Genomic DNA, 15,365 nt, shown 5'->3' with positions numbered 1-15,365 from the left:
TATATTTTTAAAATAATATCTAAATTATATCTCAAATATCACATTACTCAAAAAATTTAATAAATAATTCTTACAAATCCAATGTATCATTCATCAATCCAAACAATCTCCCATATTGATGTGATTCCAATAACATGATAGAGATATGATATGGACATGTTATGGATTCAACAAGAGTTGAAATATGAATAGGCACTTTTTAAGAATTGGATCAATGTTCTTAACATTCAAGAACTCACCAAAACACAAGTAATCAAGCCAAACTCACATAGAAACCCATTTTGAACAGCAAACCCATGAATAGAAACTCAAGAACACAACATATATATAGCAATTATATCCATGGAGGACATGACCAAAACAACAAGAACAACCAATTTGCACCGATTAAAATTGAATATAAGTGCAGCAAATGAAAGAGGACATCATAAGGAAGAGATTGCACCGATTGAAAGTGAAAATAAACAAGTAGAACAAAAATGGGTAATTTGGAATGAAGGGAAAATGGACTTATGTGGATGAAGCTCTTGGAATGTGCACAACACTTGAAGGATGAAAGGCTTCAAGATGAGTGCAGTTGCCGCCACTTAAGAGTCCAAGAATGCACTCAAGATAAGACTAGAAGAGAAGAAGACACAAGTCTCTCTCAATTTCACTCACCAATTTGGGAGAGGTTCTTTACTCACAAAATCAATTCTTATTTTTTCAAAGACCTAAGCACCCCTTTTATAGTAGAGAGAGCCGGTCACAAAGTACAAGAGAAGCTTTTGAAAGGTCACTTTCTAACTCCTTCTATTCTAGAATCTAAAGGAGTGTGAAGAGACAACTTTCTAGATTTTTCCTAAAACTAGCGCCTAAAGTGCTATACAATGGAGGTGTCTTTAAGGTTTCCCTCTTTAGCACATCCTAAAGCTATTCTATATTATTTACAAATTTATACAAAAGAAACTATAAAGAGAGATATTAATTGGAGCTCATTCTTGAATGCTTATAGTCTTCTTGTTGGCTTTAGGCTTGATCCTCTCTTTATTTAATTCTTCTTTAATTTTTGAGAAGACTAGAAGGAAGAACTTTAAATGCTTGGGTGGATGACCTCTTCCTCCATTAGTGAAATCCTCTCTTAATTGATCTCCATCATGCTCCCCGAGTTGGAGAGAATTCGTCCACGAATTCTGAATCCCTGCATTTAACAAAGTCTATAAAAATTAACAGTTGAATAAGAAAAAGGCAAACATGTCTTAGAACTTGGAAGCAGTGGGAGTTCAGAAAAAGAGGTCCTATAGATAGACCAAGTTGAAAAAAATTGTTTGAGAATGATGATATTTTTTGGAAAAAGTCCTCTTAAATGGTGAAAACCATTAGGATGTATGAAAAAAATCATCCCTAACCTTCTTTAACCAAGATGGTGATGAAGTAAGAACTTTTGGTAATGAAAAAGAAAAATAAAAAAACACCTTAGAAGTAAAAGGATAAGACCATGTCATCTTAACTTTTTTTTTGTCTTTACCATTTTTTTTTTTATAGTTCGTATTTAAAACTATTGTAGATACAAATAGTTTTATATAAGAATTTTGGATCTTAACACAGATCTTAACTATATATAAATTCAATTTTTCTTGTAGTTTATTATAATTACAAAATATCCTACTTTCACATTTTTATATAATGTCACGAAGCAGTCAGTGAAGAAAAAATGTTAACAAAATATTTTCGTTATTATTATTAAATAGTTTTCTCGATGATTGAAATGGACCATGAAGTCACGTGATTGACATTGAGCTTGTTGCAGAAAATAATTGAGTAGGATTTGCGAGAGAGTATATAAAACAAATTAGTTTACTTTTTCTCGTCGTTTTCGGAAACATTTCCACTTTTATAAGTAAAGATAAATTGCTGAACACGCAAAGCTGTCAGTGTCAAATTTTAGTTTTCAGTGTCAAATTTTTTGTTCTATTTTATCTTCTTTGCTTTTTTTTCTGCCGTGTTTTTTTAATAATATATTAAAAATTTTAAATCACATTACATCTCTCAATATTATTATTTTAATTTTTTTTAAATTATTTAATTATAAATTTATCCTTTATTATATATATTTATATCTAATTTAATCATATTAACAATTATATACAACTTATTTAAAGTATCATTTCTTTTTTCTAGACAAGAAAAAGAAAAAGGCTATGAAACTTTAAAATCATAAATGTGATCTGCACTTTTTAGAAATGGTTTCTAAAGGTTACTTTTCCAAATGCTATATCACACTAGTATTTTAATCGTATTTAATTTATTTTTGAATTTTTAATATTATTATATTATTATAATGTAATGTTAGGTATATGTTTTTGGTGTCAAAAGAGATCTTTTGTGATCTGCACTTTTTAATAATGGTTTCTAAAGGTTACTTTTCCAAATGCTATATCACACTAATATTTTAATCATATTTAATTTATTTTTAAATTTTTAATATTATTATATTATTATAATGTAATGTTAGGTATATGTTTTTGGTGTCAAAAGAGATCTTTTCCTTCAGCATGTCATGCAGAAAGGATCCGATAATTATTATAAAGGTTGTTGAGTAGTGTTATTTAGTGTATGATTAAAAAATGAAGTATATTGGGTAAAATCTCTAAGCTTTGTTCCACAAAAATCTAAGTTGGAGTGAGTGGCCATCTGCATCATGGTTACCCCTGCCTTTCGTCGCATTTCCGAGTGCTTCGTCAAGCCGCACCGCCCCACCCAAGTGTCAAACCAAATATGCAATTTAACGCCTTGGGATATTGCTATGTTGTGTGCCCACTATATCCAGAAGGGTCTACTTTTCAAGAAGCCTTCAACACTAGTTCATCAACATCATTTCATAGATAAACTCTTGGAGAACCTCAGACACTCTCTTTCTCTCACCCTCTCCGATTTCTACCCATTAGCTGGCCGCCTCGTCACCCGCAAAACCCAAGACCCTCCCTCTTATGCTGTTTTCATTGATTGCGAAAACAGTGATGGAGCTAGATTCATCTATGCAACCTTGGACATCACCATATCTCACATACTCTCTCCCATTGACGTCCCACCCATTCTTCACTCATTCTTTGACCACCACAAAGCAGTCAACCACGATGGTCACACCATGCCTTTGTTGTCCATCCAAGTCACTGAACTAGTGGATGGTGTTTTCATAGGTTGTTCCATGAACCATGCTATTGCTGATGGCACTTCTTATTGGAATTTCTTCAATACATGGTCTCGGATCTTTCAAGCCCATGTCCAAGCTCAAGGCCACGAATATGAAGTTTCCACTTCACATCAACTCATTCACAATAGATGGTTTCCGAATGATTGCAGTCCTCCAATCAATCTTCCTTTCAAACATCACGACGAGTTTATTACCAGATTTGAAGCACCCTTTCTGAGAGAGAGAGTCTTCCACTTTTCGGCAGACTCTATTGCGAAACTGAAAGCAAAAGCCAACTCAGAGTGCAATACCACAAAAATCTCTTCATTCCAGTCATTATCAGCACTTGTTTGGAGATGCATAACTCGTGCCCGCTCCCCACGCTACGACCAAAGAACAAGTTGCAAGTTGGCCACAAACAATCGATCAAGAATGGAACCACTGCCTGAGGAATACTTTGGAAACTCAATTCATTTAGTGAGTGCAGAAACAACGACAGGGGAATTACTTGAGAATGGTCTAGGATGGGCAGCGTGGAAGTTACACTTGACTGTTGCAAACCATAATGAGACAGTGGTACTGCAATTTCTCAAAGAGTGGTTACAATCTCCTTTGATATATGAACTTGGTCGTTTCTTTGACCCCTACTGTGTGTCGATGGGTAGCTCGCCCAGGTTTAACGTGTATGGAAATGAGTTTGGAATGGGAAAAGCAGTGGCCGCTAGAAGTGGGTATGCTAACAAGTTTGACGGGAAAGTGACATCATATCCAGGTCGTGAAGGAGGGGGAAGCATTGATTTGGAAGTTTGTCTTTCACCAGATAATATGAGCATGCTAGAATCCGATGAAGAGTTCATGAATGCAACTTCTATTAGCATTATTCCAGATGTTCAATATCAAATTTAGAAGTAATAGAAACATATTTTGGGAATTCACCTCTTATTTCGTTTTCTTTTCTTTCTATATATGTTACTTTTAAACTATTTTATAGAATGGAATTCTTACATCTATAACTCTTACAAATACAAAAAAAATCACATGCATATCTCACCTAACTACCTAAAAACACTACCTAAATGCACTGACTCTTACCATACATATTAATATGTATTGAATCTCAATTAAACATTAATACTTGTAATAACACATTATTCAATATTATCTTCCTTTAAGGCAATGATCTCTTATTTAACAATCTTCTCTTTTAATGTATTGTTCTTGATGTGAAACTACAACCAATATTATATATTTCTCATATACACCATTTTTGTTGATTTCATCTTTACAAAATTAATTTTTTGAATTCATTCGAGACATACTCCTTTTTTTTTTGTCACTTTTCAAGATTTTTATAACTTTTTCACTTTATTTCTCAATAAGTGTTTTGCACTTTTTTTAAATACATCAAATACTTTAGGTTTTTTTAATAAATAAAATAAAATATCTCTTTTGATTATGAGAAATAGTATTCTTTGGACCCATATATTTGTGTGGAATAATTCCAACACTTTTTTTTACACTCCCTTCTCGGAGAACAATATTTTGCTCGGGAAAGTTTAGTAGCGAAACCCAAACAAATTTGCTCTGCTTTGGGTTGTTTTGTTTTTTGAGAAAAGTTTCTTTTAACATAATGAACACTGAAATACATACATCTAACACTGCTTACAATAATATAATAATATTTTAAATTAAAAAAAATGAATAAAATATTAATTTATTAGAGTATAAAGTGTATATATATAAACCCTAAATACATACATCTAACACTGTTTATAATAATATAATAATATTTTTAAATAAAAATAAATAAAATAGTAATTTATTAGAATGTGAAATATATATATATATATATTATTTGCAGTATTAATATATCAGAAATCTTTGTTTTTCTCCCCAATTATTTTCTAAGACTTCTATTATTCTAATGGGTCAATTGTCTTTGTTTAACAAGAACGATATAGATGGTTGAACGTGAACGGCAATGCAAACCTTTGGCAGCTGGTATTTGGGAATAAGTTGTTATGTCTTCATTCACTCATCACAGTAAATACGAAAATGTTTTATTAACATCTTCTAACTATATTAACATATATTTAATGCTACAGATGTTTGTATTGGATGAGGATGTGACATTTGTATTGGATGAGGATGTGACATGGGGTTTTTTTTAATTTTGATGGGAGTGATGATGCACTAAGCACAGTTTTGTAAGGGTTTAACGTTTGAGTGTGGGTGCGGAAACGGAAGAGTTTCGAATTAAAGGGAAGGTTGAATGAAAGGGAGAAAGAAGCAGCGGGAAGCACGAATCAAGTAGTAGAACAAGTGAAACACAAACCATACACGTCTTTCTTGTGCGGTCGCCACTGTTTTTTGTTTATCGTTCAAGTGTTTAGCATCATTGGCTTCACTCATCAATCAAAACCGGTCTTATATTACACCGGTTACTCGAGCCAACTGATGTAGTATATTGGTTTACCAAATTTAAGCCCCTATATTACACCAATTGACTCGACTAACCGGTGTAATATACGGTCACATATAACGCTGATTGAGCAACCTACTTACACCGATTACTCGAGCAAACCAGTGTAATATATTGGCTCAAGTAATCAGTGTAATATATGACCACATATAACATCGATGGAGCAACCTACTGTCACAGTCAAAGTGGTTACCCATATATATGTAAGTGGTCACCTGTGTTATGTTTATGACCACCAATTCTTGACAGGATCAACCATCTCAAATGAGTCAAGAATTAGTTATGCATCCTCACAACATTAAAATCTCACTCATACTCCTCAATCAATTCCAATTTCATCATTACAACCCCTTTGGGCTAACTACGGTGTTACTCAAACACAACTTCCTACAGACCTACTATCACAGCCAAAGTGGTTACCCATGTGTGTATAAGTGGTCGACTGTGTTATGTTTATGGCCACCAACCCTTCACAGCATAAACTGTCTCAAATGAGTCAGGAATTACTTCTGCATCACCCACAACATTAAAAACTCACCCTTACTCCTCAATCACTTTCAATTTCTTCATTACAAACCTTTGGGGTAACAACATGGTTACCCAAGGCAGAACTGGACACCCACCCTACCTGAACTGCTTACCCAGCCACAAATTCCTCCACATGTACTGGCACACACAAAATTAGTTACCGGTGTGCTTGTAAGTGGTCAATTTTGTGACATTTATGGCCACCCACTCTTCATGAAAAAAATTCAATTTTTTTTTTAATATGGGTCATATATTACACCGATTATATGGCTTAACTAGTGTAATATGGGTCATTCTGAGTAAAAATAATAATACATTACACCGATTGTTACTAAGAACCGGTGTAATATATTCTTTTTTACCCTATTTTGAAGCTCTTTTTTACCGGTGTAATATATACTTTTTTACCGGTGTAATATCATTCATATTATTAATTTCATTAATATTATTATTACTCAAATTAATAACATTAATAATTATTATAATAATATCATTAATATTATTATAAAATATTATAAATATTTAATATTTTTAATATTATAAATAATATTTATATTATTTATATTTAAATAATATTAATGCTATTAATATTTAAATAATATTAATGCTATTAATATTTGTATTAATAAAAATATTAATATCATTAATAATATTAATAATAATAATATTATTATTATTAATATCCTATCATATTATTATTATTATCATTAATATTATTAATACCAATAATATTATTATTAATATATTATAAATATTATTAATATTCTTTATATTACTGATATTTTTTATACTATTAATATTATTAATTTTATAATGTAAATAGTACGCATATCTATTAGTTATGATTTTATAATTATTTATATTATAATAATATTTTTAGTATTATGTATATAATTATTATGATTAATATTATTTATATTAATAAAAAATTTAAAATTATTAATATTATTTATATTTTTAATATTATTAATATTGTTAATACAAATATTTATATTACTAACAATAATGAATTTACTTTTGGATATAAATTTGTGGGTAAATTTTTTGGATAATGTAAAATAGACCTACGAATAGAGATCTGTGGGTAGTAATTTGTAGGTAATGTTGAATTTACTTACGGATTTAGATTCGTGGGTAATATCCGTAGATAATGCTGAATTTACTTACGAATTCAGATCCGTGGGTAATATCTGTAGGTAATGGTGAATTTAGGTACAAATTCAGCTCCGTGGGTAAAAATTCATCAGTAAATTTATTTTTTTGGTCGTGAGTTATCTTCAGAGTTTGAAGAATTTCGATCCTTCGATATGACTAATATAAGAGTAGTAAAACACGAAATATTTATTGTATCATTCAGTCATGATTGGGTCAAAACTCGATCATGTGGATTGGGTATTTTTGGCCCATTGAGTTAGGTGATAAATGTTTAATTTCAGTAATATTTCATATTAAAATATAGGCACTTATGAGGATTTATTGCTAATTTACATATAAAATAATCCATAATTTATGAATTTATACCTTTTTACAATTTTTATGATCTTTATTTGAATAAGAGTATTTTATTCCCAAATTTGGTGTTAATTGCAGATTTATAAGGAAGATTGGAGATTTGGATTAAAGATGAATGATTTGAGCTAAAAAGATAAAGATAGAAGGTCCCAGAATGGAAAAAGATGCAAAGAAAGATTGAACTTTTTTTATGTTTTATCATTTAGCCCATTAGCGCGACACAATAAACAACCTAACCCTAGAAATCTAGGATAAATAGAGGGCTAGAGGCTCAACCTTAGGGTGCCAGATTGAGAGGAAAACACCATAGAGTGAATTGTAACCCAATTGGGAGAATGGAAGGTGATAGAAGCATGCGTGGCTAATTCTACCCTTTGGGATTGGGAGTAATCTGCTCAAACTCTTATGTATTGAGGTGATATTTTATATATTAATATTCAGTTCTTGATTGATTATTGGTATTGTTGTTTTACTTTTAATTTTCCGTGACAAATTGAGAATCTTAAATCTGACCGGGAGGTATTTTTAGGGTTCGGACCTAAACAACAATACTTAACATATTTGAGTGCTAGGAATAGACTTGAAATGTTAATTGCTATTAAACGTCTGACCTTCGTTCTAAGTTGTTCTTATAATTATGCGAGGGATCGATAGTTAGGGAACATTCTTAAGGATTTTATATGCGAGGAATCGATATAAATGATTTTTATACGGGCATCAATTTCAATTAAAGAACTTAATATTGACATGCTAATCAAAATACATGAGAGTGAGAGAGATGAAACCTAATCCCTATTTTTCCAATTGAAACAATTAATTCTTTGTCTGTTTTCTTATTGATCATCGCCAACACAACCACTTTCAATACACTTTTAATTGTTTTGTTCTATATTTAGCGACTATTGTACTTGATAATTCACTGTTCCTTGTGGGATCGATATCCGTCCTTAGGGACAATTATTACTTCTGACAAACGCGGTGCACTTGCCGTAAAAAGTCATCATTAGGCCCAATAAACGTTTTCGGATCGGTCAAGTCGGGTCATACCAATTAAAGCTTAAAGAAGGTGTTTGATATTTAATACATCCAAATCAGTTAAATATGGTTTTCTTTTTAACACAAATATAAAAAAAAAACAATAACAAAGACGATACTTTGTACATCATCACCCTGAATAAATGAGAATATAATGACAGTTTCGAAGGTTGTTACAAACTCTTGGAGAAGGAGTTACTTGTTCTACAAAATGGTCTTGAGACCCTGAACAAAAGTAAGTATTATTCCATGAAATACATACTACACTGATATTTTTTATTTTCACTAACTTGATCGTCAAAATCTTGTCAACAGGTGGAACTCCCCTCATCATTTAGTGATCTCCAACTACTTGAAGGTTGCAACAATGAAGGAGTAACCCGGAGACCACCTCCAATATTCGACTCAGAATTGTTGGCGAAAACATTTGGAGTTCACTGTGGAACAAGTAAAACTGATCCTGCTAACCATCGAAACATAAACCGTAGTAGTCAGACAACATGACATACACAAGAGAAGGAATGCAGATGTCTAATGGAGATGAAGTCCCCGCCTTACAACAAATCATACAGACAATGCAAACTCTTCAACAAGCCAACGAAGAGTATCGCGGGATTAAGACTGCCTTCGCGAAAAGGCCCGAACCAACTAATAATGTCTCATGGAAGAGGCCCGAACCAATCATGAACGTCTCATGAAGGTAGAGGCTTCCTGGAGGATGATGAAAGAGCACTACAAGAAAAATCCAATTTATCTACGAAAGAATATTGTAGGTAACAACCAAAATCCGTAGGTAAATTAGCATTACATACAGATTACCTACAAAAAAAAATCTGTATGTTATAATATTAATAATATTAATATTATGTATATAATTATTATGATAATAGTTGGTAGGTAATAGAGATTCGTTGGTAAAAATTCGTAGGTAATAAGATCCGCGGGTAAAAGTTCGTAGGTAATAAGATCTGTGAGTAATAGTTGGTATGTAATACTGAATTTATTTAGGGATTCAGATCTATAGGTAATATCCGTAGGAAATGTTGTTCGTAGATAATATTTATAGGTATTATCTATGGATTAAAATTCATAGGTAAAAATTCATAAATAATATTGATTTTTTTTTAGTGGAGACTGGCCACATCAATAAAGAATTGAAAAAAAACAAACGAAAATTGAAGAGAGAAAAGTTACGAGCTAGAGAAGTTTTTTCTTTTTTGAAAATAAAGAACTATTCTACTATTTTCTCTTTTGTCTTCTTTCTTATATGACACTAGGAAAAATAGTTTGTGTTGCACCCACCAATGTCATTTCCACACGTAAGCCACCGTATTTATCTAATTAAAAACTCATATTTTAATATAAGTATAATTTTTTAAAACAAAAAAGTATTTTTATATTTTTATAATTAAATATTTAAAATTTAAAACTCTCTCATATTATCATCTTCTAAATAAAGATTTTTTATAAGACTCTTAGGTATAAAATTCTAATTCGTGCACTACATATATATTTTATTGGTTAAAATTAGTTTTATGCCCAATCTCAAAAGTAAATTCAAATATATGTCGCATCAAATTATCATATATTTATTTTTACTTCAAAATTTGTTAAGATATCATTATTATTATTAGAATTATCTATTGTATAAGAGATATGGTTTGTTTTGAAGTTTAAAATTTATCACGATTTTATCTTAAAAAAATAAATTATACAGTACAAGAAAATTATTAAATAAAAACTAATTTTATGTTGTGTTTGAATTCGTTGATGGAGTGGAAGCATAGATTTAAGATTTAATTACCTTATTCGTCCCTACATTTGGGGTCAATATTCAATTTGGGACTGTGGTTTTTTAAAAAAATCAATTTGGTCCCTATGTTTTTTTAAAATGTATCCGAAGCGTCAGATCTTGCTGCTTACGTGGCAGAGAGAATGTTTATGTGACAAAGAGAATGTTTATGTAGGAGAGAGTATTTATGTGGAGAGAGATGTGAGATTAAGAGTTATTATTATTATTATTATTATTAATTTTTTTTATTATTATTATAGTTATTATTATTATTATTATTATTATTATTATTATTACTACTGTTATTATTATTATTAATGTTATTATTATTTTTATTACTATTATTATTATTACTATTGTTATTATTATTGTTATTTTTATTATTATTATTATTAATATTAATATTATTTTTCTTAATATTAATATTATTATTATATTGTTATTATTATTATTACTGTTGTTGCTGTTATTATTATTATTATTATTATTATTATTATTATTATTATTATTGTTATTATTATTATTATTATTGTTATTATTATTACTATTGATATTTTTATTATTATTATTAATATTATTTTTCTTAATATTAATATTATTATTATTATTACTGCTGTTATTGTTGTTATTATTATTATTACTATTAATATGAATATTAAGAAAAATAATATTAATATTAATATTAAGAAAAATAATATTAATATTAATATTAAGAAAAATAATATTAATATTAATATTATTAATAATAATAATAGTAATAATTATAATATTAATATTAAGAATAATAATAAAAATACTATTAATATGAATATTAAGAAAAATAATATTAATATTAATATTAAGAAAAATAATATTAATATTAAGAAAAATAATATTAATATTAAGAATAATAATATTAATATTAAGAATAATAATATTAATAATAATAATAATAATAATAATAATATTTATATTAAGAAAAAAATAATAATAATAATAACTCTCAATCTCACCTCTCTCCCCACATAAACACACTCTCTCTCCACATAAACACCCTCTCTCTCCCACATAGACACCCTCTCTCTCCCACATAGGCATTCTCTCTCTGCCACTTAAGCAACACCTGACGCTGTTAGGTGGAACTTAACGGAAAGGACCAATTTGAATACATTTTAAAAAATATAGGGACCAAATTGATTTTTTTAAAAATCACGGTACCAAATTGAATATTAACCTTAAATATAAGGACAAATAAGGTAATTAAATCAAAAATAAATTATACAGTACAAGAAAATTATTAAATAAAAACTAAATTTATGCTGTGTTTGAATTCGTTGATGGAGTGGAAGCATAGATGAGCGAGTGAGAGAATCCCTTGTTTGAATTAACATGTTGGAGGTGAGGGTAGAGACAAGGGAGCAAGTTACATGAATTTTTCTTTCCTATTACATATGCAAAAATTATGAGGGACGTCTAAGTAAGATAGGAATGTTTTACGTTAATATCCTTAAAATACAACTTTGCAACAATGCATGAAAAGATATTGGTCATTTCATAAATATAACTATATAATTATTAATGTAGTTATATATATACAATATATAAAATTAAATAATAGATAAATTTATTTAATAATTTCCAAAAATATTTAATTATACTATTAATAACAACATATAATTATAAATAATATAAATAATAAAATAAAATTATAATATCAACAAAACATATATAGTTATATAAAATAAAAAATGTATATTATAATAAATATTATTTTCATAAATTTTAATATACTTAATAGATTTATTTGAATTTAATACAAAATTATTTTATATTACAAAATAAGAGTAATTATGAATATTATATATTAGAAGAAAAAAATTAACTCAAACCTAAAAAAAAATATCCCATAATCCATTATTAAAATATTTTTTAATAACAAGGGTAAATTTATAAACTTACATTTTACACCTTTAAAATAATTTATAAATTTTCTCCTAACTATCACATCACTCACAAATCTCAGTAAATCATTCTTACAAATTCACTCTATAATCTCTCAATTCAAACAACTTCCACGTATTTTCTAACCCACTATCTCCCCTCGTCACTTAAATCCAAACAAAGCTTTTGGGTGTGTTTGTGAGTATTCAAGGGAGAGGATGTGAGAATAATGTGGGAAGAAAGTAAGGTTGTCTTGAGAGGTATGTTAGTGTGGATGTTGAGAAAAGTTTATGCGAGTTTGTGAGTGATCTCATGATTGTGAGATTTTTTTTTTAAAGGTGTAAAATGTTATTTTACAAATTTACCTTTACTTATTAAATTTGTTTAATAATGAAATGAGTTACTTTTATTTAAAAATAAACAACTTTCACATATTCGTAGATTTGAAAATTATAATTAGAATATAAATATATATTAAATCTAAATAGGTATAATTTAAAAATTATAATTAAAAAAAATAACATGTATGGAATGTATATAGGTATAATTTAAAAATTATAATTAGAAAAAAAACATGTATTTAATAAATTAAATGAAAACAAAACTTCAAATAATTTATTAAAATATTAAACATGTACTATAAAATTGAAAAATAAATCAGAAAATAAATCAGATTTAATATAAATAAATAAAATATTATCTTTTACAAAAATGTTTATTTAACATGCTCCACCCTACACCCCAATAAATATTAATATTTTAATTATTTATAAAAATTTATAATTTTTTTAATTTTGAAACATTTTGCATTTTACTTGTATTTTCATTAAGGAGTTTTTTTCTAATTTTTTTTATTATAAATATTAATATTTATTGTGGATGTAAGATGGAGCAAGGGTGTCAAAATATCATAACCCTATCTTTTAATAATAAAAACCATGTAATAAACAATTTTCACATATTCGTAGATTTAAAAATTATAATTAGAAAATAAATATATATTAAATCTAAATAGGTATAATTTAAAAATTATAATTAGAAAAAATAATATGTATGAAATGTATATATGTATAATTTAAAAGTTATAATTAAAAAAAATGTGTATTCAATAAATTAAATGAAAATATAACTTCAAGTAATTTATTAAAATATTAAACATGTATTATAAAATTGAAAAATAAACCAGATCTTATATAAATAAATAAATATTATCTTTTACAAAAATTTTACCCTACACACCAATAAATATTAATATTTTAATCATTTATAAAAAAATATAATTTTTTTAATTTTGAAACATTTTGCATTTTGCTTGTATTTTTATTATTGAGGTTTTTTTTTATTACAAATATTAAAATTTATTGTGGGTGTAAGATGGAGAAGGGTGTCAAAATATCATAATCCTATCTTTTAATATTAAAAACCATGTAATAATGAAAAATAAAAAATACTACAACAACAAAAGTACAATGTAATTAATAATAAAAAAGAATTTCATATTAATATAAACATAACAATAATAAAAAAAAATCAAGTAATTTTTTAAAATATTAATCATTTATTATAAAATTAAAAAATAAATCATATCTTATATTAAAAACACATTTTTTAATATTAAAAAATATTATAATAATAAAAAATAAATAATACTACCAACAATAGAATAAAATAAATAAGGATAAATTTAAAAATAACACATAATATTACTTTTCTTCTACGGGTTTTTGACCATGATGGGGTTATTTTTTTTTTGTTTTTACCAATATGGTGTCCGTTTAAAAAAAATTACAAATTTAGGCAAGTCGTGTCAATTTAGCACGACTTCATATGCACAAATCATTCTAATTTGACACGACTCTTCCATGTCATACTAAAGTCGTGTCAACTTGACACGACTTCTACCCTGTCATACTGAAGTTGTGTCTACTTGACACGACTTCTGCCACATCATAATTTTTTTTTAAAAATTTTATTGTTTATATATTGGATAATAAGTTATGTAATGTTAAAAATTAATTTGATACATAATTTTCTCTAAGAGTGTTAGTTTTAAGGAACGAAAAATTGGATATATAATTATTTTTAAATTATTTAATTATTTCAAAATAATTACAAATTATTTATATTATTTGACTTATTTAAAATTTATATAATTATTTTTAAATTATTTAATTATTTCAAAATAATTACAGTACTTATACCTTTTTATATTTTAATATAAATGACATTAAAAAAAATAAACAGGTTTAAAAGATGTATTATTTTAATTGTGATAAAAAAAATTATTACTTCAGAAAAAAATGAATAATTGTGATACACAATTATCCAAATTTTTGTTCCTTAAAACTAACACTCTTATAAAATTATGTATCAAATTAATTTTTAACATTACATAACTTACTACCCAATATATAAACAATAAAATTTTAAAAAAATTATGACGTGGCAGAAGTCGTGTCAAGTTGGCACGACTTCAGTATGACAGGACAAAAGTCGTGCCAAGTTGACACGACTTCATTATGACATGACAGAGTCGTGTCAAATTAGGATGATTTATGCATATGAAGTCGTGCCAAATTAGCACGACTTGCCTAAATTTGTAATTTTTTTTAAACGGATCTCATTTTGGTAAAAATAAACAAAAATAACCCCATCATGGTCAAAAACCCTTCTTTTACATCTCTTAATTTTGTCGTTTTGCAGAGTTTACGAGGAAGAAAATATTTTCAGTTAGGAAAATAATTTTTTGACACCCATTGCTCCACTTTACACCTCATTAAATATTAATATTTTAATCATTTTTAATTTTTTTAATTTAAAAAATTATTTTAATATTTTACATTTTGTCTAATATTTCATTAAAGACATTTTTTAATTTTTAATTTTTTTTATTATAAATATTAATATTTTATTGTAGACATAAA

General features: G+C 27.3%; 1 protein-coding gene across 1 annotated transcript; it reads left to right on the top strand.

The window, feature by feature from the left end:
• The first annotated feature begins 2,579 nt into the window (after positions 1 to 2,579).
• LOC137822980 (putative acetyltransferase At3g50280) lies at positions 2,580 to 4,103 on the top strand. Its single transcript, XM_068628044.2, has one exon. The coding sequence runs from the start codon at positions 2,681 to 2,683 to the stop codon at positions 4,076 to 4,078; it is 1,398 nt and encodes a 465-aa protein (XP_068484145.1). The 5' UTR covers positions 2,580 to 2,680; the 3' UTR covers positions 4,079 to 4,103.
• Positions 4,104 to 15,365: the final 11,262 nt, after the last annotated feature.

This window comes from Phaseolus vulgaris, chromosome 9 (genome assembly GCF_051622355.1).
Source record: "Phaseolus vulgaris cultivar YP4 chromosome 9, ASM5162235v1, whole genome shotgun sequence".
Taxonomy (NCBI): domain Eukaryota; kingdom Viridiplantae; phylum Streptophyta; class Magnoliopsida; order Fabales; family Fabaceae; genus Phaseolus; species Phaseolus vulgaris.
Note: the sequence above shows the minus strand (reverse complement) of the source record. Positions and strands in the feature narration are given on the sequence as shown.